The sequence below is a fragment of the Astatotilapia calliptera genome, unplaced genomic scaffold (genome assembly GCF_900246225.1).
Source record: "Astatotilapia calliptera unplaced genomic scaffold, fAstCal1.2 U_scaffold_76, whole genome shotgun sequence".
NCBI lineage: Eukaryota > Metazoa > Chordata > Actinopteri > Cichliformes > Cichlidae > Astatotilapia > Astatotilapia calliptera.
Genome location: NW_020535818.1, coordinates 1 through 24,382, shown reverse-complemented (window position 1 = coordinate 24,382; position 24,382 = coordinate 1). Strand labels below are relative to the sequence as shown.

The 24,382-nt window shown below is 40.5% G+C and overlaps 1 protein-coding gene, 1 non-coding gene and 1 pseudogene across 4 annotated transcripts; 1 reads left to right on the top strand and 2 right to left on the bottom strand.

The window, feature by feature from the left end:
• Positions 1 to 726: 726 nt before the first annotated feature.
• On the bottom strand, positions 727 to 18,633 carry LOC113018396 (glycerol kinase-like). Of its 3 annotated transcripts, none has more exons than XM_026161464.1 (21): positions 18,369 to 18,633; positions 16,517 to 16,590; positions 16,324 to 16,430; positions 16,157 to 16,234; positions 15,174 to 15,253; positions 14,866 to 15,003; positions 14,654 to 14,763; positions 14,459 to 14,525; positions 14,171 to 14,188; positions 12,857 to 12,892; positions 12,679 to 12,746; positions 12,550 to 12,592; positions 12,376 to 12,456; positions 11,282 to 11,360; positions 7,328 to 7,424; positions 7,166 to 7,250; positions 6,952 to 7,072; positions 5,509 to 5,652; positions 5,321 to 5,407; positions 4,089 to 4,175; positions 727 to 2,735 (listed from the first exon to the last, which is right to left on the bottom strand). In XM_026161464.1, the coding sequence occupies exons 1-21, from the start codon at positions 18,459 to 18,461 to the stop codon at positions 2,725 to 2,727; spliced, it is 1,704 nt and encodes a 567-aa protein (XP_026017249.1). In that variant the 5' UTR covers positions 18,462 to 18,633; the 3' UTR covers positions 727 to 2,724. The 3 variants fall into 3 exon arrangements, with proteins under 3 accessions (XP_026017249.1, XP_026017251.1, XP_026017250.1); XM_026161466.1 differs by lacking the exon at positions 18,369 to 18,633 and adding an exon at positions 17,596 to 17,675; XM_026161465.1 differs by lacking the exon at positions 14,171 to 14,188 and having other exon boundaries at positions 18,369 to 18,632.
• A 98-nt stretch (positions 18,634 to 18,731) lies between these two features.
• On the bottom strand, positions 18,732 to 18,803 carry trnae-uuc (transfer RNA glutamic acid (anticodon UUC)). Its single transcript has one exon. It is a non-coding gene; the product is annotated as a tRNA-Glu (tRNA).
• Positions 18,804 to 18,827: 24 nt separating this feature from the next.
• Positions 18,828 to 22,398, top strand: LOC113018395 (WW domain-binding protein 4-like; annotated as a pseudogene).
• Positions 22,399 to 24,382: the final 1,984 nt, after the last annotated feature.

Genomic DNA, 24,382 nt, shown 5'->3' with positions numbered 1-24,382 from the left:
TGCCACATTCAGTCACTTAAATTTACTCCATTGTGATGTTTGGTTTGAACTTCAACTTGTCATCTCGACCATGTATACATGTGTAAATGCATTGAGTTGCTGCCATGAGACCGACTGGTTAGATATCTGTGTTAAAGAGCAGTTGAACTGGTTTGCCTAGCAAAGTGATTGGGTTGTATGTGTGTTACATAAATTAAGTTTTGAATGCTTGCTCTAGACACACACTTGTATTGTGAACAGTTATCTAGAAAGCTGCAACCCGCAGCAGGCTCATTCTGCACAGCCACAGTCCTCGCTGTTGTCGTCCTTGTCCAACAGTAAATCAATGATCATCTTGATGCGAGCTGTTTAGCCTATTTATGTTTTGCAGCTACAAACTCCACATTAGTGGTTGGAAGTTATACGTTTTTGTTTTTTTTTTTTTTAAGCAGGGCAACAACAGTGTAACTAAGGAAACGAATATATTTTCTTGCTGGCTGTTAGATTTCATTTCACTGAAAGCAAAAACGTACTGACTCTGCATTTGTTGGTCATGTGTCAGTACACATCTCTCTAATAATGACATGTCACTTCAACAAGGAAACTGTCACTTGAAAAGCGATGGCATGCACATCCTTTTCCTCATTTCAAACATTTCTCAAGTCTGAGGGTTAGTTTGCAGTTTCTCTTTTACTGCAGATCTGACCTACAATCTTCAGAGAGGTCAGCACACCTGGAGCCGCAGAGTTTGGGTGAAATTGCTCTTTAATGTGACAGCAAGAAAAACACCAGTTCACATGACAAGTACAAATACTTTCCACTGTTGGTGCGTTTCAGGTAAGGACATGCAGGGAGGTGATGTCACTATTCAAAGCAATTTTCCCATTTCACAGTTAAAGGTCAGGGGGCAAACGTTGGCAGTTACACTTTGTTCTTCCATTGCTTTCCTCTCACATATTCATTTGTAAACTCTTTATATCACAACAGAATATTCAGCATTTTCACGTCATAAGAGGGCTGCATAATTTAATAGTCCAGGGTTACAGAGAGCAAGCACAGAAACAAACATGTACTGCCTACAACCTTCCCAACCAGGGACGCTCGTACTTCATCAGGCCCGACTGAAACTTAAGCCCCGACCACGAAGCAAAGAGAGCCACTTAAAGAGCTTGCGTCGGTTTGAATCATTTCACTGGAGAAACGTTCTGAACCTTTACGTTTTAGTGCAGCAAGTTAAAGTTTGTTTCAAACGAGCGTTCATTTGCATATCAGAAGCATGTTTTGCATGAACTGGAAACTAACTTCCATCATTTTAAATACATTTTTTTTTTAAAGCCCACAGAGACGCAACCAGTCGCTCAGAGCGGCGGAAATCATGTTTACACATCGTAATCATGGCCTGTTTAGGTGCAACCTTGCACAGTTTAGACGATTTCCCACTGGGTGTAGTGAAACTTAAACGGAGCGCAACATGTTAAAAACAAAATATGTTTAGCTGTAATTGTGACTCAGAAATAAACAGGTTGCTACAGTTAATTAAAAAAAAAAAAAAAAAAAAGGGAAAAAAAGCCTCAAGCTTTGCCGTGAGCGATATTCTGCCGCATACATCTCCAGCCAAACAATGCAGGCAGCTAGCCAACATCACAGCTCAATCAATGTGGGGAGATAGAGGGGAGAAAGGGTGGGGAGGGATGCCTTCAGAGATTACATTCTGCATGGGCCTTTCATCAGGGTAGATGGCAGTTTTCACTGCAGCGATACCGAAAGTATTTCAGCTGCCACTGTAATTTGTTTGTTTTTTTTGTTTGTTTGTTTTTTAAATGCTTCACTTATTTTTTTATTTTTTGCTTATCCAGTACATTCAACAAAAAGCAGGTGTCGCCCAAAAATGAGCGTACCAGCTTAATCTGGATGATCACAGATGAATCTCAGGGTGAACAGACCTTGTCAACCATGACTAGGCTTACACATTGAATCCATTTTGGGCTGAACAGTAACCAAGTTACAACTTGCTGCTGCCGTTTTGTTTCCTGGTGTAAGAATATGCATGTGCGGCTTTCCTCATACACTGCACTCCCACAGATATCCAAACAACCGATCAAGTATGTACAGGTTCACTTTCACTAAAAGCAGACCCGTCAGTGCACCACGTCCCACCTGTCCCTTCAGTTTTACTACAGACTACCTCAAACTTTCTGTGTCCTAATCCCAACTGTTCAAAACAAGAAAAAAATACATATACACCATACAAAGACTCGTTAGGACAGATCGTCTAAACAAAAACAAAGAAAAAAAATTATAAAGTGCTCTAAAAAAAGTTCCTGTAGCTCACTGTGGAGGGTCTGAGGGTTACACAGTTCAAGGTTAACCGTGACAAACAAATTAGACAGCATTTCGCACTTACACATTTACAAGTATCTACATAAATAGTCAGAAATGCATCACCCTGTAAAAAAGGAAAGGAAACACTGCATGTGCAATGCTGCTAAAATTAATGGATACCATACTGATGTGTTCTTTGCCACAAATATAATTTTTTAAAAATTAAATAACCATGAAAATGATATTGAAGATGTCCCGTTAGTCAGAGTTGTCCTGATTTCGTACTCGGCGGTGAGGCTCAGCAGGAGGTCTGTGTCTCTCTCTGGAATGATTTTTGGGTAAGATTTCAACAAGAGCACAAGCGCTGGTCCTGTTTCCTCTCCCCCCCATCCACGTCAATTTAATGCCTCCAGAAATCACAGTCTACTTGTGGCCTGAAAGAAAAGTAACAAAGGGGCACACATTTCATTTTGAGAAAGGTTTACTCTCCACTAGAGCTGTCAAATAGTAAGGCTTTTTAAAAGTGTAATAAGTACTAACACAAAATCTCACCTAACGTCAAACTGTTCCAATTGAGTGCTTGCAAAGGTAAATTGGTAATTTGTTTTTAAAAATCTGAACAGCTGGCACTACAACCATGAAGAGCTCTTTTTATTATGTAGAGTGATAGGCTACGTTCACACTGCAGGCGAAAGCGCATCAAATCCGATTTTTTGACCCTATGCGACCCATATCCGATCATGCTATGACAGTGTGAACGGCGCAAATCCGATATTTTCAAATCCGATCTGGGTCACTTTCGTATGTGGTACTGAATCCGATACATATCCGATGTTTTAGAAAGCGACTGCTGTTTGAACGGTCAAGTCGCATTAAATCCGCCTTTTACGTCACCGACACAAGACTGAAGCCAATTATCAGCGCCCGAGAAGACATCGCGAACGCTTCCTGGCCATCCAGTGTGGATGTCAGTGAAACTGTTGGGAAGACAACGTAAACATTTTATTTGTACTGTATAATCTGCAGATTCTGACAGAAATCTGCAGCTATCCTTTGAAGCACCGCTCCTCTCTTAAACGGCAATAAGGATCATTATTAGGTTATTTACATTATTATGTAAATAACAAAATAACTTAAAGCAAAAATTGGGAAACGTGAAGACCGAAGTCTTTATATTAAGGGCCATCAGTCAAACAATACTGTTGCTCTGGGTCTAAACAGAGCGCGTTGTGTGTGACATCTTCTTTTGCGCATGCGGGCCGCTTTGAGCGTTCACACTAGAGCGCGTTTGCTGTCGCATTTTATTTGTAGTGTGAACGAGCAGACAAAAAAATCGGATTTGATCAAAAAATCGGAATTGAGCATTAAGACCTGCAGTGTGAACGTAGCCATAGTTGTCAAGTTAGGAAATCTGAACTTTAATTGAGCAACTTTGGAAACTTGTTTCCAAAAAAGTTCATCATGTTTAACCTGCAATGTTTACCTACAACACCCTCAGTTACTTGTTTTTATTCTGTCTCTCTATCAAAGCAGTTTTTAATGAGTCATTGTTCAAAATAATTTTCATTTCCTGGAACTTGCTTCACCTCATCAGTTCATGCTCTGACTGAAACAAGCCTTTTTAGCTGCCATTACCCTCCCTTTAAGCTAACATTCCTGTAAATGCAAACAACAGGTAGGTGGAGCTTCTGTGCTCGCAACTGGAGCTGCGCACCCGAGACATCTGCTCCACCTGTGACACACGTAAACACTGGCATCACGTATGAGTATAGAGTAGACATACTGACCTGTGAGGTATTTCGCTCCAATTAACATCAGCATGCTGCCAATGATGTAGAAGCCAAGCGGGACGCTGCTGAAGATACTGGTTTCACCTTTTCCATGAAACGAGCACGGAACAGAGAAGAAGAGAGACGATGATTCTGAGCAGCGAACTAAAAGCAAGTCAAAATGGCCTCTACCTCTGCACACTGTAGTAACATAGGAAAATATACACTACTTCGCAAAAGTCTTGATCCACTCGTCATTTCCTTATACTACCAAACCCCTGCACTGCTTGGGTTTCAGGTAAAGATCCATATACTGGTAAATTTACCAGAACAATACTGAATATAATAATATAACACATATGTTAGATGTCAAAGTTGAACAATATAAATATATTCAAATAATATAAATATATATTGTAACATTAATTAGGAATAAACATAGATATCTTAGAATCAGTATAGTGTGATTTTTGCTTCCATGCACCCAGAGTTTCTTTTCTTTAAGCGGTGTTGAGCAACAGTTCTCCAGAATTTTTCAAGGTCTTTCAAAGGTGTTCTTTGGACATTGGTTGCTTTTTCACTCATTTTCAGTCCAGTCCTTGTACCTGCCCATTTTCAGAGGAATGATTTTTGTTTGTGCTAACTCAGGGGATGAACCAGTGTTGTGTCTACTCAAAGAACCGATTTTAAGCTTTGATTGGCAGCAGCTTCATTTATCAGCATGGCAATGATCCCAAACACACTGCTGATAAAGGAAAAGCATACCTAGATAGAAAAACGCACAGTAAAACCCAAGCAGTCATGGATTGGCCACCCCAGAGCCCGGACCTCAACATAGTACAAGAGTTTTGCACAGTACTGCATGTTATCTTAGCTTCTTGAACATATAAATGAGTTTTTCAGGAACAATATTTTAAAAATATTCATTGCAAGCACACAGCTGCATGATAGTGTTAGTTAAACAAATGGGGATGTTCTTCTGATAACAACAGAAGAACATCCCCATACAGCATAATAATCACCTAATTTGACTATACCAGATTACAGATTGAGCCGTGGATAAACTCATGAGCTTCATAATGTTTTGACTAAAATCACCTATCAGTAATATCAGGGCAGTAACGTTTTTTTTTTTTAAACGACAGGCGTCAAAATACATGAATGTGTCTTTTATTGTTTGAGGTATTGTTTTTTGATTTATGGCCTCGTCTTGGAGTTTAAACCTTTTCTGAGCTGTGAGTGCTTCCCACCGTTTCCATTGCAAACAGGCTCCATCGTCTCCCAGTTCATGGATTTCTCAACAGCCTTCTTCCACCGAGCATATCGAAACTCGCTCTCTGTAGAACATAGATAAGTGTGTTTACTTTTAAGCATCGCATATTTTAAGCATTATCTGATCTCATCAGCCAGCCAGAGCTCTGGCAGCAGCCCAACGTACCTTCGGGGTTGATTTGAGGTTCGAACTTCTCTGACGTCACTTCGCTCAGGTCCTCGGGGTTCAGACTCCAAACGCTCACCCCCTCTGCTGCTCCTGCTGCCATCGCTGCACCGAGAGCTGTGGTCTCAGGCATGGATGGTTTCACTGGAAATGGACATTATATTTACTCATGATTAGGGATGGGTATCGAAACCCGGTTCTTGTTGAGAACCGGTTCCCACTGTTTCAATTCCTTGGAATTGTTTGCCATTTTTGCAAACGATTCCCTTATCGATTCCAGTCGCCCCAAATGACGTCACCACGTTGCGGAGCATCATTTACCTGGCAGGAAACATGGCGGCTCAAACGCTCCAAAGTTTGACCACTGGGCAACTTGCAATACTTGCAAAGTAGATGTTTCATTTAAGGGAGGAAACACTCCGAATATGCAAAAGCATTTGCTCACAAAACACACAATGACCTTAAATGAATGTCGTGTTTTTAATTCCGCTCTCGTGAATCTCAACCCAGCAGCAGCGGTAACGTTTGCACGTCCTCTCCCGTTAATGCGGCAGGTAAATAATCAACTAACAGTGCATATTATGTTAGCGCGATCTGCCTTATTACAAAACCTGCCATTACTGTGCATTTAGGTGACCATGATGAGAGAGACTGACAGAGTCTGGCTCAGATGCTGGCAGTTCTCGCTGCAGTCTACCGGTAGCGTCTCCTTTCAGGCCAGGATAGATGAATGTCACCGAGCAGTGACTAAGTTTGTGGTCAAAGGCTTGCACCCATTTGCCAGCAGATGCCCCCATTTTGACTTTGGTAAGTGAATGTGTTTAATTGTAGGCAGGGACATTACTGGATATTCTTGTGTAATTGCTACAGAATAATTTATGTTAAACTTTGTTATTGCTACAGAAGAATATTTATTTTATTATTTTACATTTACAATTTTTTTTTCCTGGGGTCCCTGTGACACCCCATTGAAGAGCCGTAGGCTGGATCTCTTAAGATCTCACTGTTGGGTTTGTAAGGCCATGTTACTCCTAAATTTCTATCTTGTTCAAAGAGAAGATATAAAACAAAGTTCTAAGCTAATCGACCTGTGTGTTCTCCTTTTTTAAAAAGAATCGATAAAGAATCGAATCGTTAAACAGAATCAAAAATAGAATCGGAATCGTGAAAATCTTATCAATACCCATCCCTACTCATAATAATAACAACAACAGAAAAATGACAAATACATGTATATATGAATGAGCTATTATACATCATACTACATATGAAAAAACACTTATGTTAGTGGCTCAACTTCAGAGGCATTTCTTGTTCAGTAGTTTTACATCAGATAAATAGATATAACTTGTGGTTGCATGACTGGTTTGGTCAGTGCTTAACAAATAACCGTGTCAACTTCCTTGTGGCATGACACTTGGGCGGAGTGAACGGCACTCCTACCAACAGGGATGCAGAGGATGTCCGCCTGCAGCTGCATCAGCAGCTTGTTGGATGTCATTCCTCCGTCTACCTGGAGCTGTGTCAGCGGGATGCCGCTGTCCTGGTTCATGGCGTCCAGTATCTGCACACATCATCATATCAATGCGTTTTTTTTAAAGCAAAGGCAAACATTTCACTAGCTGAACACTAGTTTTCAAGAGAACAAAGCGCGTACCTCTCGTGTCTGGAAACAGACGGCTTCCAGAGCAGCAAAAGCGAGGTGGCTCTTATTAGTGAACTGAGTTAGCCCGCAAATGATTCTGTGACACGGAGAAAGTTTGATTCAGACAGGTGCATTTCAGCAGACGCTTTAAGATGTTCACCACAGTCTCAGTACCCTCGTGCGCTGGGCTCCCAGTAAGGTGCATAAAGGCCCGAAAACGCAGGAACGAAGTAACAGCCGTAAGATGTGCCGACAGAAGCAGCCAACTTCTCTGCAGTGGGGAAAAAAACAAAAAACACAAAACGGCAAATGAAGTAAAAATTCTGTGAACACTGATGTCATAAACAGCTGTCTAGTTTATACATTTTTTAATGTCTTGCTGCTTTTTGTATAAGTTCATACTCAAGTTAAAAACAAAACAAAACACTAAAGCTATTCTGTTATACCTGTATGCAAAAAATGCACTGCACCCAAAATATTTCATAGTTCAGCAAAACTGATCAATCTAATAAACTTAAACCTGCTCCATCCTCCCTATTCTGGTATTTTAAAGAGTAAGCAACCTAACTAATAGGGTTCTAAAACTCCCAGCAAAAAATGAATGAATAAATAAATAAATAAATAAATAAATAAATAAATAAATAAAATAGGGAACCACCCACCCTCCACCTCATGATGCTTAATCAACGTAATCAACTTTAATTTGATGCAGTGTGAAAAAAAATGAAAAATGCACAGAAATCAATTATTTTTCAAGAATAATTAAATAGATTCAACATCTTTCTTCAACAGAACTGCAGACTGCACAGATGGTATCTTCCCAACGGAAAAAGTACTATAGCTTACTAGGGTATATTAGACTTAATAGTTACTATATACAGTAATGGACTTCTATACATTTTACATCAGATTAAAACTTTGGGTGTAAGATTCAGATAATTATTTATTAAAAGCCAGACATTTTACCGTATTTACCGCACTATAAGGCGCACGTAAAATCCTTAAATCTTCACAAAAATCGACAGTGCGCCTTATAATCTGGTGCGCCTTATGTATGAATTTTGGTTTGTGCTTACTGACCTCGAACCGGTTTTATGTGGCACACTATGCTCAAAACTCTGTCAAAAAAAGATTTTTAGCGCCACTTTTTGGAGCATTACGGTTACCGTTGCCAGGAGCCTCGCGGAGTAATACGTACTGTGCTTCAACACAACATTACCGTGTTGTGTGTGTATAACGACTCCAAAATGGCACCCGCGAAGAGACACGCTTACGAAGCTGATTTTAAACTTCGAGCAATTAGTTGAAATAGAGCAGCTGCGAGACAATTCGGCATTAATGAGTCCATGGTGCGCAAGTGGAGGAAGCAAAAAGATGACCTAAAACAAGTAAAGAAGACCAAAAGGAGTCTCCGAGGGAACAAGGCGCGATGGCCGCAGTTAGAGGACAAAATTGAACAGTGGGTTATTGAACAGAGAACAGCAGGTAGAAGTGTCTCTACAGTCTCTATTCGACTCAAGGCAACAGCGGTAGCATGTGACATGCAGATCAACGACTTTCGAGGGGGACATTCTTGGTGCTTCCGTTTTATGAAAAGGCATAATCTCTCAATCCGCACAAGAACTACTGTCTCACAGCAACTGCCAAACGATTACAAAGAAAGTTGGCCATTTTCCGCACCTACTGCCAGAATAAGATCACTGAAAAGAAGATCCGGCCAGAACACATCACTAACATGGACGAGGTCCCCCTCACCTTTGACATCCCCGTGAACCGTACTGTCGAGAAAACAGGGACCAGTACGGTATCTATACGCACCACAGGGAACGAGAAGTCATCCTTCACTGTAGTTCTGGGCTGCCAAGCTAATGGCCAGAAACTACCACCCATGGTCATTTTCAAGAGGAAGACTTTGCCAAAAGAAAGGTTTCCGGCCGTCATCGTCAAGGCTAACTCAAAGGGCTGGATGGACGAAGAGAAAATGAGCGAGTGGCTGAGGGAAGTTTATGTCAAGAGACCGGATGGCTTTTTCCACAAATCTCCGTCTCTTTTGATCTACGACTCCATGCGCGCCCATCTCACCGAGGCTGTCAAAACCCAAGTGAAGAAAACTAATTCGGAGCTTGCCGTCATTCCGGGTGGATTAACCAAAGAACTCCAACCACTAGATATTGGTATCAACAGGTCGTTCAAAGTTAAATTACGAGCTGCGTGGGAGCATTGGATGACAGAAGGCGAACACACATTCACGAAGACAGGGAGGCAACGCCGAGCGAGTTACGCCACTATCTGCCAATGGATCGTGGATGCTTGGGCTAAGGTATCAGTCTCAAGTGTCGTCTGAGCTTTCACGAAGGCTGGAATAATCACTGAACAGCTAAGTAAAAGCAACGAGACTGATTCAGATAATGATGAGAGGGTAGAGCTGGACGATATATCGAGTTTTTAAAAAATATCGATATATTTTTATACGAGATATAAGATGTGACAATATCCTTTATATCGATATAGTCTATGTGGAGCCGCAAGTTTGCCTCTCTTTCGTCCACTTTCGTCTTTACGCAACGTTACTCGGCCTCCCCTCCTCCCCCATCGCTTCACCTGCAGGAAGCGACAAGATGGACACGGCAAATCTCCGTTAACGAGTTACTGCACATCGCCGTTCGTGGGGCTGGACGGCGTCAACGTGTTAGCTAGCTAACCACGCTAACGAGCTAACCACGCTAACGCCATGCAGCCCAGAGGTGCTGCACGGACTAAAATCCTTTCATTTTCTCAAAAGTTGACAGCGCGCCTTATGTATGAATTCTGGTTGTGCTTGATGACTGCGAACCGATTTTATGTGGAACACGGCGCTCAGCAATCTGTCAAAAAACGTTTTAGTACGACTTTGGTAAGCTACGGAGCTGCACCGCTTGATGGATTGTCGGAGCATTACGGCTGAGCCTCGCGGAGTGATACGTACTGTGCTTCAACGTAATATTACCCTACTGTGTATAAGGACCATAAATGGCACCTGTTAAGAGACGTGGTTGCGAAGCGGATTTCAAACTCCAGGCTGTCAGTCACGCAGTAAAACTTGGGAACAGAGCAGCTGTGAAATCTGTCCGTCTTTGTTATTATGCTCAGCGTCTTTTAGTTTACATTTTGACTGCACAATTGTGAGCTTTTTGTTATGCACAAAACAACATTGTTTTCTTTTATTTATGGAGCATTATTATTTAATAAATGCTCATAATTTATTTTTGAGTAAATTTTATGTACATCTGTTCTATGTTAATAAAAGTGCCTGTGTGACATCTGGGACACAGCTTTGACTAAGAACTCTCTTTTTGTTCTTACTTTATGGCTTTAAAAAAATATATCGAGATATATATATCTTATATCGCCATCCAGCTAAAAAATATCGAGATATGAATTTTGGGTCATATCGCCCAGCCCTATGAGAGGGATCCGGGCATGCTTGATGCCGAAATTGCCCAGCTGTTTAACTCAGACACTGAAGGTGAAGAGTTTGATGGATTTGTGGAAGTTGAATGTACCGTACTGGAAAAAGTGTATTTTTCAATATTTAATGTGTTACAGCTTAACAGTGTTAAGAGTTACTGTGAATGAGCTTAACAAAGGTCGAATATTTTACACACACACACACACACACACACACACACACACACACGGGATAAATAGAATAAATAGGAATAAAAAGAAAAATACAAGTGAATTGCACATTTCAAGTATGGAGTCTATTGCACCGTTGACTATTAAGGATCCTGGTGTAGAACGTAAATAAATTCTAAAAACAGCTTATCAAGCTTAAACGCACTGCTGTTGTTCAGCCGCTGATTTCCTCATTCTGGCCCGAAGTAGGCGATAGACAAACAAGAGAGACGGACTCACGACAGAAAAGCCGATCAGCTGATCATTGATCAGTTTCATGATTGAAGTAGCAGCAGGAGAGGGGGGGAGAGAGAAGAGGCAGTCGCTCCAATCCAGTAATTTATGTCAGTATCGGACCGATACGCAATATCGGATCGGTCCATCTCTATACATGTACAAAGTCAACTTTTATTATTCCTTTTACAGATAATCCGGATACACCACATGCCCCGAACCAAGAGCAGAACCTACCAAGTTCTTCAGATGATCCAATGATCCCGAGATTGTCCTGCAACCAGCGGACCACAGCTCCAGCGATGGCCACGGAGCCCTGACAGCAAAGAGCAGGAAAACAAAAACAATACATATTCAGATTACCTGTCATTTCACAGATACTCACATTTCTGTATCCTCTTTGGAAGACTAAACGGGCCAAAATCTAAATAAATATATAGCTCACTTAATAAATAAGAAAATTATTATTTTTTAGCTAACTAAAAATTTCCTTGGTTTTTAGTAAAAAAAAAAAAAAAAAAAAAAAAAAAAAAAAAAAAAAAAATCAATTTCAGCTGATAGGTGTGTTCATTGTATGTGTGTGTTCATTGTGAGTCCTATTCTGATTTCCTTAAATATCGCCTCTGACATCTGCCCTCCACTCTGAAACTAACCCGAGTTAAAAACAAAAAGTCAAAATGCAATAAAAAAAAAAAATAAAACCAATTACAAAATGCTAAACTACAGCTGCAACATACATATACTCACATCTGTATTAATCCCCTTATTTTATAATTTATTTAATTTTCTTTGTTTATCTTTAATTCCTTCTTTTTTTTTTTCTTTTTTTTTTTTTAATTGATCTTGCCTTTGCAATTCCTGCCCACTTTTCCCCAGTTGTATTTATTATTTTTAAACCTTGTTTATACATTTACACTCAAATGTATCACTGTGCCAGCTCAAATTTGAGAATAAAAACGTGACTTCCGTCATTCTTAGCTTTAAACACGTTTTTGACAGATTTCTAAAATATTTCCATTTTCTTGGTTTTATGACATGAAATTCATTAAATTATTGGATTTTTATGAAAAATCATGAAAACCTTATATCGGAACACCTGAAAGAGTTTTAACAAATTATTATTAAAACGAAGTTAAGTTATTTATTTATTTATTTTTATTTATTTATTTTTTTTAACAAAGTCAATCATGTGTTTTTGATTTTGGCAGTTTTTGTCCTCCATACTTCGGAAAAAAGCTGAAGGATTAGAGAGAATATTATGAAAGTGGGCGTTATCGTTTTGATATCCATGTCAAATATCACTTTATTTATATATGCTGTATATACTGTACCTCCAGTGCATAACAGGCAGGCTTGTCCCGACCAAGTTTGTACGCCACAGTGGTCAGAAGTCCGTGCTCTGACATCACAGGCTGTAAAACAGCAGACACAAGAAAAGTAGCACTCTATGTAAATGCCTGTACGATGGTACCACAGTGTTTAAACTCAAGTCTTAGGTAGAGGACCTTAACCCCAGTGTTTCGCAGGAGAAAGCAGCCGGTCCCATACCTGAAACATAATAAACTCCTACTTAGCTGGATTTTTAGCAAAGGGGTCAAGTTTTAATAAAAAGCAGACCTATAAATATCACCTACGTGTTTTTAGCCTGCCCGTCCTGAAAGCACATCTGCCCAACAAGCGCTGCTGACTGATCCCCAAGACACTGTTTATTTTTTAAATAGAATACATACACATATTGGATTAACCTCTCACACTGCATGACAAACACTAAAACAATATTAAAAAAAATTTTAAAAATTAAGTCAGACTTACCCCTGATATTGGAATACCTGAAAGAGCCCCTGATTTCTGGCAAGAGAAAAAAATGAAAGCAAGTATAAGCACCTAACAGTAAAATGGCATCAACTGTCTCTTGTATTAAGTAGATGTTGACACTCATGCCTGATTATAACTGGGATTCTTTTTTTTTGTTGTTGTTGTTAAAATCTTAAACCAATAGCACAAAAACTAAATTTTAAACACTACGAACAATAGCCTGAAAAAAGAAAAAAAAAAAAAAAAAAAAAAGGGGGGGGGGGGGGGGGGGGGCGATTCATTATTATTTGACTGTATGAAGCCAAATAACAAAAACATACTGCTGAAATTTGAATTGTACAGAGTTTAGTATAACAGTGAAATCACAGTGAGGGAAACAAAGGCGGGTGAGTGTGAACCTGTATCTACTAAAATGTCTTCACTCCTACACGTGGCTTCGGTATGACATTTAAAAAGGTAACACATAAAAAGTCGGTGAAATAAAATCATGCCCAAGAGTGAAGAGATTTAGAAGATGGGATGCTGGAGGAGAAGAAGATGGTCCACTAATGACAACCACCCCAGGAGCATGCCACCACAGTGAACAGGGTCCATCTAGCACATTTCCAATAGAGCTGACATGGTTGTGTACTGGCTGTAAAAACACTCACTGGTCTTTTCTACTTCTACAGTTTCTCTGCTCTATTGATGGTAATGCCTGCAATCGGTCACTTGGGGGCAGCAAAATGAGCTGTGATAAGAACAATGCTTTATAATGACTGAGGGGAAATCTTTGGAGCAAATATTACTGAAGTCAGGGCAAAGATTTAGTTTCCGTGTATGCACAGTCACTCTGGATCTACTCATAATGGGTGCATGAAAGAAAAAGAGCTGCTTTGCCATGTGCATTTGGGCTCAGCCAAAAAACATGCCCACCCAAAGCATCAACAGGCAGGCTGCAGTGATAAACCTTTCCTAGCATGACAAAGACTAAAAGTAAAAAACACTTTCTGTACGCTTTTATATTTAGTTACTAAAGTCACATCATAGTGAAAACGCTGATCTTTCTTCAGTTTATTCATAATTCTTGCTTTTTACCTTTTTACATTGTTTTTCCATCTTTGGCTACACAAATGTCACAATAGCATCTTATCAGAGGTTACTCTTATTCCCACCTCTACTCTAAATGCTTGACGCTTAATCTAATGGAAACATTAGCCTTCATATGAATCTTGGAAATGCACTGAGTGATGGTGTGTTTGTGTTGGGTTAAAAGCAGGATGGGTTGGCTTTGCATGTGAAGGAAAATAGGGATGGTGAGTTCTTACTTACCCGGCTAGAACATATTTTCTACCAGTGAGAGAAGAGAGACAATGGCACACAAAAAATGCCTAAAAGAATTTCTCAATCAACTTTCATGCACTTAAACAGTCTGAAAGCACACTGAGGTAAGTACAAACACAAAACAAAACTCTTATCTTTTAGAGTCTCGCTGCATGAGGCAATGCACTCTCTGAACACTAGAGTCACTCTAACAGTGAAATCTTTAGTGTAAAAAGTTAATATAACCACAGATTATAGTGATTTTGTGATTAGGAGAGACAGTGTGCGTATGCTTACCATAAGGCCGTATATTTCTGATGAGCTCCTCACCCTGGGTAAGATCTCCATAGGAATACCAAAATATCTGATGGCATTGAGAGGTGAGACTTCAGCAGAATAATTTTAGAGGTGTTATAGGTGGTATTTCCCCACCCTCTTCACCAATATGATAGAATACATAAATAACTATGATGTGACTTTCAGCTCTCATACTTGCAAAGTTCTGGATCCCAGTCCATCGTGTGAATGTTAAACAGCATGGTTCTGCTGGCGTTGGTCACGTCCGTGCAGTGGACTCCACCTGACTTACCCCCTGTCAGACACTGCGCCACAAATAAAGAAACACAAATAAAGTCAATATAGTTTTCCACTTTATTCAAAGAACATGTCTATGACTTCTCTTAAAGAAGGAAGCCTGTGACTACCCAAATAAGCCAGGAGTCGACTGTGCCGAACATGGCGCGGTGCGAGACCACAGCTTGGTGGACCTCGTCCACGTTGTCCATCAACCAGCGAAGTTTGACGGCGCTGAAGTAAGTGCTGATCGGGAGCCCCGTTTTATGCTGCAGGGTGGCAATGACATGAATGTGAATCTCTTATGTGAGGCCATACACAAAATACACAGGGATTAAAAAACATTATATACTCAAATAGATGAAAATAGCCAACACCATCCTACCTAAACTGCACTCAACAGAACAAAAGTGCAAACTCAAACACAGATCAACGTTACCTTCAAGTGGTTCTTATTTCTTCCTGGAGTTTTATTTATAAGCCGCTCAACTGTTGACTGAGTCCGCAGGTCCAGCCACACTAAATAGAGGCATGGCAGTTATTTCACAACATCCACAATCAGACCAACAGCACCCTGATGTAGTAACAGTCATGGCTGCTTGTGTTGAACATGGCAGTGCATAAACCAGAAATCCCTGCAGGCCAAAACATTAAGCGATAAATGCTCTTGTGCCAAGCTGATGCCAGCTGGGTCCAGATTTCTTGTGTCCTCATAAAGATGCAAAGGTGGGAATTCTGTTGGAGGAAGTCAGGTGAGGGGGAGCCAATAAAAATAAAGTTGGCTTTTTGGAGGGAACTGAGAGGCTGCATACACTCACTGGCCAAATTATTAGGTACATTTTCCAAGCAGGGTGCTGGAAACATCCCTCAGATGTTTTGGTCCATAATAACATGACAGCATGCACATCCATGATGTGAATCTGCTGTTCCACCACAGTCATCTACTTATTGTGAGATTGGTGGTTTGATCCCTCGCTCCTCCAGTCTGGAAGTCGAGGGCAGAGATACTGAATCCCAAGATGCCCCCAATGCATTCATTAGAGTGTGAGTGTATATGTGTGAATGAGGCTCAAACAGAAGTGAAAAGCACCACTTTATAACTAAAACAACATGACAAAGCAAACATTGAAATGTTAAAACTACACAAAAAGAAGGTGTTCAATTGAGTAGCTAAAATAAACAAAAGTCTAAATGAATATAATCAAGTTACACCAGGTAAACAGCTTAATAAAATAATAAAGAGCTATAAAGTGCCTTTATCTATACAAATAGCTCAATAAATTCAAAAAAGCAAGATTTAAAAAGCGAATAAATAGAATATCAAATATCAAGCGGCATTAAGAAGTCAGTGCTTATTTCAATGCTAATGTCAGGTCTGTAGGACACACATCAAACAAGTCGCACAGAGATATCAGACTGTACCGATTGCATTGTAGAGAGGCTCCCCCGTCTCTTTGTCCCAAACAAGCGTGGTCTCTCTTTGATTGGTCACTCCAATAGCTGGACAAATTTAAACAGCAGAGGTTTCAGAGCTTTGAAATGGATGAAAATGGTGCTCAGGTGGCAGCGTGAACCCCATGCACACATACCTTTGATGTTGGAGATGTCAATGTTGAGCTGCGTCAGCTTTTCACATGTCCGCTCCATGCACTCGTACACCGACTGCAGGATTTCTTTGGGATCCTCCTCCACCCAGCTTAACATCGCGAGAAGAATCCATTTTTAAAACAGATAAACATGTGTGGTGTGACGTGGAGGATTTTCAGTAGTTTTATCACTCACCCTTCTTTTGGGAAGCTCTGTTTGATTTCCACCTGATGATGGCTGAGGAGCTCTGCTGTTTTTGAATTAAACACCTTAAAAGAGACAAAACGTCACAGTGCCTTTACAGATAGGATTCTGGGAAAGCTTCCCAGGCCTGCTTTTTTTCCTGTTTCAGCACAACAACATGAAAGGCTTTTCCACGCCATCATTTACATTTTCCCAGCAGCTGTGGGCTTTAAACTGTCATTCGTTGAATCACAAACCTGCTTTTCTAAACTATGCAGCTGCCATCAAGGGAAAAAAATTAATTAAAACACTCTGGGAATATTATAAACATCTCATCTCATGCACCACTATCTTGAGATGACGTTAGCCAAGAAAACTTGTATTAAATTGACATTGGACAAACTCGACAAAGCTACTTGCTAATTTTTATTGGGCCGATGACTTGATTACACAAGTAATAATAGGACAGCAAACCTCCTTACATCCACAAATGCCACCTTATGGCAACAATAATCGCAGGTTTTAGTGTCAGTGTTGGTATGTTTGACATTCTGATTTAGCAGAAGAAAAAAATAACTAAAGTGAGATAATTTAATCTTACAGGATAATATCATTTTTGATTTAAAAAAATTAAAGACATCATTTGCAGTTGAAAAAAAGATGATACATTGCAATCCATGTTACTGCAATATTTAGCATATCGCCAAAATGTTAAAAATATTGTATCGTGACTGAAGTACTGTGACAATATGTCACTATTATGGGGTCTCTGGTGATTTCCACTTCTACTGGGGGCTGGAGCTTATCTCAGCTATCACAGGGCAAGAGGTGGGGTACACCCTAGACAGACCTGACATAGCAATATGCAACCGGTGTTAGAGGAAGCAAGTGTTAAAGCGATAAGCAGTGTAAACTCTGCATAGCATATGTCACCCCAGGACAATTATCACCTTCAAAAATACCTCTGCACGTGTCTTGTGGTATTAGATGCAAAGATACAGTCGGTGCAAGAACACTGGAACAATAAATAAAATAAAATGTGCAAAACTACATTAAAAAATGTAAATAAATAAAATCAGCAAAAATATTACCTTTTACTTGTTATGAAACGTTTAAATGCCACAGAACACACATTCACTTCACCCATGTGTCTTTATCTGACAGCTGAGGTGACTCAGAGCAATTAAACTCTTGGCACTCAACTATCAGCCACACCCAAGGACATAAACAAAAAAAGAACACATGTTAAAACAAAAGTAGCTGACTGTTTTGGGTGTGTGGCTCGTCTTCCTTTCTCTTGTTAAATACATTAAATTATACATACGGTCTAACGTTTCTGTCTTTTTTTTTTTGGCAATACTATGTAATTTATATTTCTTGTATTACTATTTGAGTTCGGTGCTTTATAGGAAAGTTTACTACTTGTTAACTGAAACTAGTGCATTTTTCCTAGCTTTATTCTTCTTCTTTTGCCTCCATGTCCTTCATGTGCAAATCTTTGTCAACCATTCCTGGAATTGAGGCCTACATGGTACAAATTTCCCTTTATACAGATTCCAATAGAAGCTCAGAATCAACATTTATTGGGAAAACAAGAACCAGGCACGATCATCCAACTTGATGAATAAGGTAGTTTATCTTATGTTTTGTTTTTTTACAGGGAGCACAGACTGCTACTGCAGTAAAGTGAAACGATACCAGACATTTGTTATGAATATATAGATTTCCTCTGTAGATACAGTACTGTGAGTTCCCGCATGAAAAGCACAGCCAAGGACACCGGCGGCTCTGTCCACAGTCATTTAAATGTGACCCGCTAGCTAGAGGAGACCCTCCTGCCCCTGCTGTCTCCGGTTTGTCTTACCAGAAAGCGGGTGGAGCTCGTGCCCTGGTCGATAGCAGCAACCAGTGGCCCCAGCATTATCCGGTGGGAAGACGCGGCCATGGTGCCGTTCATGGGCAGCCCCGGAGCTACGGGCACGGAACTGTACAGGAAACCGATTATTCCCACCGGCGAAGCGGTTCCGTGCTCAGGCAAAGTCGGTGGGTCAGTCGCTGCCTTTAAACGTAGCGGCCACTAGTGATGACGCAACTGTCTGTAATCGTGTCTCATGCGGACCAATACAATGTTCCCAAAAAAGTACCATTTTCAACGAGCATTAGGTGCTTGAGCTGAAGTGTAAGGCGATTCAAGAAAGTTCTGCAGACTCACTAACAAAAATAATAGTTCCCATACCGGGAGTCGAACCCGGGCCGCCTGGGTGAAAACCAGGAATCCTAACCGCTAGACCATATGGGACGTTAATCAAGGGGTGTGATGTCGGATATTTATATTTCCATTTGACAGTTGAGCGAGTATGGCTGTAGTAAAAAAGTGCCATATTATGAACGAATTTCAGTACGTCCCTCTAGGGTGTTTGAAGGAGTCTATGGCGTAGCTGCTGTTTTCTAAAAACCTTTCAGCAGGGTGACAAGAATACGTGCCGATTTCTTCTTTATCCACCAGAGGGACATCATACATCGAGCTTCAGTATCGACCTCCGTCTGTCGTTCAGCGGCGGCTGTCGATGACGTCATCACAAACGGACCATGTTGTCATTCTTGAAATGAGTGAAGCAATCGTCTTCACATTTCATTCTTCTTAAGTTCTTGATCTTATTTTCACCACAGAGACTTAAAAATGTAAGTAACGGGACAAGACTCTTGCTATTTAAGCTTTGAAATATATAACACACATGGCCAGTTATTCAGCCAGTCTGACTGATTTCTGCATTTGTAGGGCTGACTACTGGAAGTCACAACCAAGGAAATTCTGCCAGTACTGCAAGTGCTGGATTGCAGACAATAAGCCCGTGAGTATACAGGAAGATGTGGCTACGTGTTACCGAGGACGGCGTCCACGCTAATGTTTCTCGCGTTTTTCTCTACAGAGCATCGAGTTCCACGAAAGGGGGAAAAATCACAAAGAAAATGTGGCTGCCAAAATTTCAGAGGTACTAACTTTTATTTCTGTTTTTTTAAATATACGAAGTAAACAGATTACATAATATTATCAAATTATTAAAATAATTGAGCAAATAATACAATTAAGATCTATTTTGTAGCATCCACAAGTCTAGAAATTGAGCTTCATGCATCGTGCTAAATTGACTTACATTCATATGAAAAGCTTCCCATTGAGGCCTTCAGTCTGTTTACTTAGAAAGACACAGGTGTCCGTAAAAATCAATAAAGTCTTGAATTACCTGGGATCTACTATCCAAAGCAATAGACAGTGCACAAGAGAGCTAAGATGATTTACATGATGGTAGTGAGACCTGCTAACAAAACTATAAACTGTCACAGCCTCCAATGTATATACTGTATATGTAGTAACCAGTTATTCATTACTTTTTTTATTTCCATAATTTATCCCAACATCTTTAAACTGCACCATTGTACCATTACACATATGTATATGGTATACAAGTTGTTATTGTTGCTGTTGTCTGTACCGTCTGTCTATCCTGTTTACTTCAATAGCGAAAAACTTGCAGACTGGTACACTTGGCCAGCAAAGCAGATTCTGATTCGTTGGAAGTGACCAGCATGTACAGGATTAGAGGAACAGCCCAGGTCAAGTGATTTGGAGAGAAAGTTAGACATGTGTGGAGGAGGATAGTGAATATATTGGACAACATGGAGCTGCCAGGCAGGAGGAAAAGAGGAAGACCTCAGAGGAGGTTCATGGATGTAATGAAGGATGACATGCAGAGGGTTGGTGTGACAGGCGAGTGCGCTAGAGATAAGATGAGATGGTGGCAGATGATCCCCTAAAGGGAGCAACTGAAAGAAGAACCACATAATACACACATTTTTTTTTCTTAAATATTTTTCACTATAATATCACAAATTTTATACTGTTTACCCTGACTCCTTCCTGAACAAGCTCTATTTTTGATTTATTTTAGCTTTATTATGCATAAAATGGCTCCCAGTACACGGTCACACAGGGCACACTATCATTATCAGTTTGTGCTCGAGTGATACACACAGGCATGAGCAGCCTGCCTGTCTTGGCACCATTCTCCACGACTGGCACCGAGAGATAAGGTGCAGACATAAACACAGCTGACTGCAATACTGTCTCCCTATTGGCCACAAGCCACTGCCACTCATCTCACCCTATCTTTCTCCTGCAGATTAAGAGAAGAGCATTCAAAAGGCAAAGCAGGAGGAACGCATGTCCAAAGAGTTTGCTGCGATGGAGGAAGCTGCGTTGAAGGCCTATCAGGAAGATCTGAAGAGGATGGAAAGAGAAGCGCAAGGTAATTGTCGGGGATGTTCTTTAACCTGTGAGTATAATTCCTTGGATTTATTTCAAGCGGAGCATCTTTGTGTTTAGGTCTAAGCTCTCGGAGCAAACGACAGCACGGCCACAAGTTCAAGTGAAACCCCAGCCAAGAAGCCACAGAAGAAAGCAGCGAAGGCAAGCGGTAAGGGTCAGACAGCAAACAGAAGAGCAGGTTTGGGTTGAAGGCCTAACAGATGATGGACAACACGTATTACTACAAACACAATAACAGGAGGTGAGGAATAATGGAAAATGTCGTGAAAAGTCTGTCTGTTTATAGTTTGTTTAGTTTTTTAAATAGTATTCCATTTGATTATTGCCTTTGTCTGTTTATATATGACAGAATCTAAGTGGGAAAAAACCAGAGGCCTCCAGGGAGCGAGTTCAGCCTCTGAACAGACTCAACAGACTGGAGTTAATATCTGTTTTATATAATAATATATATATATATATATATATATATATATATAATATATATAATAATTTAATTACAAATGGGGTGTTCTGTTGCTCATATATCTTAATATTGTTTCTCCTAGAGTACTTCAGGCTCTGCTTGGATGGAAGCTGTCAGTCCTGATGGTTACACATACTACTACAACACAGAAACCGGAGGTGGAGTGTTTCTCTTTCTAAATGAATGGCTTCTTCTATTTCATGTCATCTGTGGGATTACATCCATTTTTTCCCTCACCCTTCAGAGTCCAGCTGGGAGAAGCCTGCTGACTTCCCCCCTGATGAGGTGCCTGGATCCAGCTCTGAATCCAACCAAGAAGGAGAGGGTCCAGAGGATCCCGTGACCCCTCAGCCAGAGCCTCTATCAGGAGAGGAGGAGAGTTCCAACGGGGCCCCATCATCTCAAGAGGCTGAAGCCCCTGAGAAAACCAGCCAGCAGCCCAAAGTGCCAAAGATCAGCTTCAGGGTGAGTAGTTCAAAGAGAAGGCGAGAGTCTGTATAGACGAACTTCACCTTCTTCTTGTTACAGTTCAGGTTTCCTGATTTTTGTTTGCAGAAAAGGAAAGCAGAGACGGAGCCATCAGAAAAAGAGGATGAAGGTAAAGTGAGTGACGACACTCCTAAAGATGACGATAAAGAGGCGACAAAAGTTGAGGAGGTCCAAAACACAACAGCTGAACCGGAGAAAACAGAAGAACAGGCGAAACAAAGGGAACGAAAGCCAAGAGGCCAAAGCTGCCAATCCATACGGAGTCTGGGAGCAGATCCTGCAAGAAGAGGATCCGTAGTAAGTGCAACATCTTTGAGTTGTTACACAGCGAGATCCTACATATGTGTGCCGGCAGCTACTAAAGAGCTTTTCTTTGTCTCTTTTATTCTCATTTCAGTGAAAATGTGGATTTGCAGCTGCCTGAAGTGGAGGGAAGCACTGCCAGCGCTCCAGCAGAGCTGCCCCCGGAGCCCAAGCCGAAGTTCAAAGAACGCATCATCACTTCCCTCGGAGAAGAAGGCGGTCCGGCATCGTTCCGAAGGAACAAGACACAAAATGGCAAATCGAGGAGCCTCCGACAGAGAGACAAAGACGACTGACCCCCCCAACAAAGCCACAAAACAATAACGTCTAAGTCAGGATGCCGCAGAATGAGACTTTTACACTCAGAGAACTTCTACTAAAACCATTTTGACATTTTATTGCATCTATTGGATCTTTGATGTGCAGCAGTTTCAGGAGAAAATTGGCTCGAGAAGTTACAAATTCTTTAAATGTGTTTTTCTAAGTTTTAACTGCTGGGTACAGTTTTTGTGTACAATAGCTGGTGATTTAGATAGGTTGGTATGATGTTGGGCGTCCCGTTTATTAATGTGAAGAATTTTCTCAGCAAATCAAAGAAACATTTCTACTTCAATATCTTTTTTTTTTTGTTTAAGTAAGTAAGGCATCCGACTGGAAACATCAGTCTAATATTTGTCAGCTGAAGTGAATAATTGCTATACTTTTATAAAGCAGTATGGATTGTAGTTATTAACATGAGAAATATGTGATGTCAATAAATAATGACCTTCCAGTTAGTGGGGGAAAAACAACTTTAGAAAAAGGCTTGGCTTTTTTATTCACGCCAGAAAACATTTACTCAAAATAGGAGCTCAAGTGGTTGTTGGGCATGTCACACATGCTGGGTGTGACATGCTTTTATGGGTCCAGAGTGTGTGTATAAAGCTGATATGTGGCTTTGCCGCACCCTGATTGGCAAAGAACCATGAAAGACGCAAACAATAAACAACACTTTGACTTTCAGTTTATAAATCTATATTAGGATCTCAAAGCTCACACACATTCTTCACTTGAGGTTAGTATCTCTATGAAAGAGATAATGAGATAAAGTACTTTGTTGAAACCCAGTGGAGAAGGGTAAGAGAGGAGAAAAAACATTTCTGGCACAGTTCAAGACGACTTTATTTAAAATTGCAAAGTTGGGCATTGACCTTGGTGGAGGATGAACTTTCCGAGTGTCCATCCTACTTCAGGAAAGGTCACCACAATACACCGAACTATATTAATACAGTCATTTTATTAGGTACCCTTTGCTAATACCAGTCGGAACCTTTTTTTACCTAAAGAGCAATATCAGTTCTTTGCAAAGCTTCAACAAGGTGTTGGAAACATTCCTCAGAGATTTGTCAGCTGCACATACATGATGAGAATCTCCTGTTCCACCACATCCCAAAGGTGCTCTATTGGATTGAGATCTGATGACTGTGGGGGCTGTTTGAGTAGAGTGAACTCATTGTCATGTTCAAGAAACCAGTGTGAAATGATCTTAGTTTTTGAACATGGTGTGGGATCCTACTGGAAGCAGCTATCAGAAGATGGTACACGTGGTCATGAAGGGATGGACATGGTCAGCAACAACACTCGGGTAGGCTGTGTTGTTTAAATGAGACTCAGTTGCTACTAAGGGGTCAATAAAATACACCCCACGCCATTACAACACCAACAACCTAACAGAAATTTGATGTTAATTACACAAAATTCTAACCGTAACATAAAAATGTTGCAGTAACTAAGTGCAAAACACTTTATACCAGAGGTGGGCAATTAATTTTCTGAAGGTGCCACATGAGAAATATTCATTATATCTCTTTATAGGCTTATTGATCAAGAAATCCCTCAAACAAGTAATAAGAACAGATTTAAAAAAATTATTGGACTGCCTCTGACCTCCCTAGATGATCTTTTTAGGACCTGCTGCCCCTTACGAACAAACAATATTCTGCAGGACAAAACACACCCGTCGTACAACCTTTTCTTCGTACTTCCATTCAGCAGGCGTTAGAAAGTCCTCAAAGTCCATACCACCAGGTTGCTCAACAGTTTTTTCTCAGGACCATCACAGAACTCAACAGACTCCACCTATCCTTCTTGGCAAGATCAACTTAATTTAATGTAAGTATTTAAGCTTTTGTGTAAATAGGTTTGTGTGTGAATGCTGGTACTGATCACACAAGAAAATTTCATTTTGCTGTAGTTTTTACAATACTGTGCAATGACAATAAAGGTGACTCTTAATTCTGAATCTATGTGCCCTCCC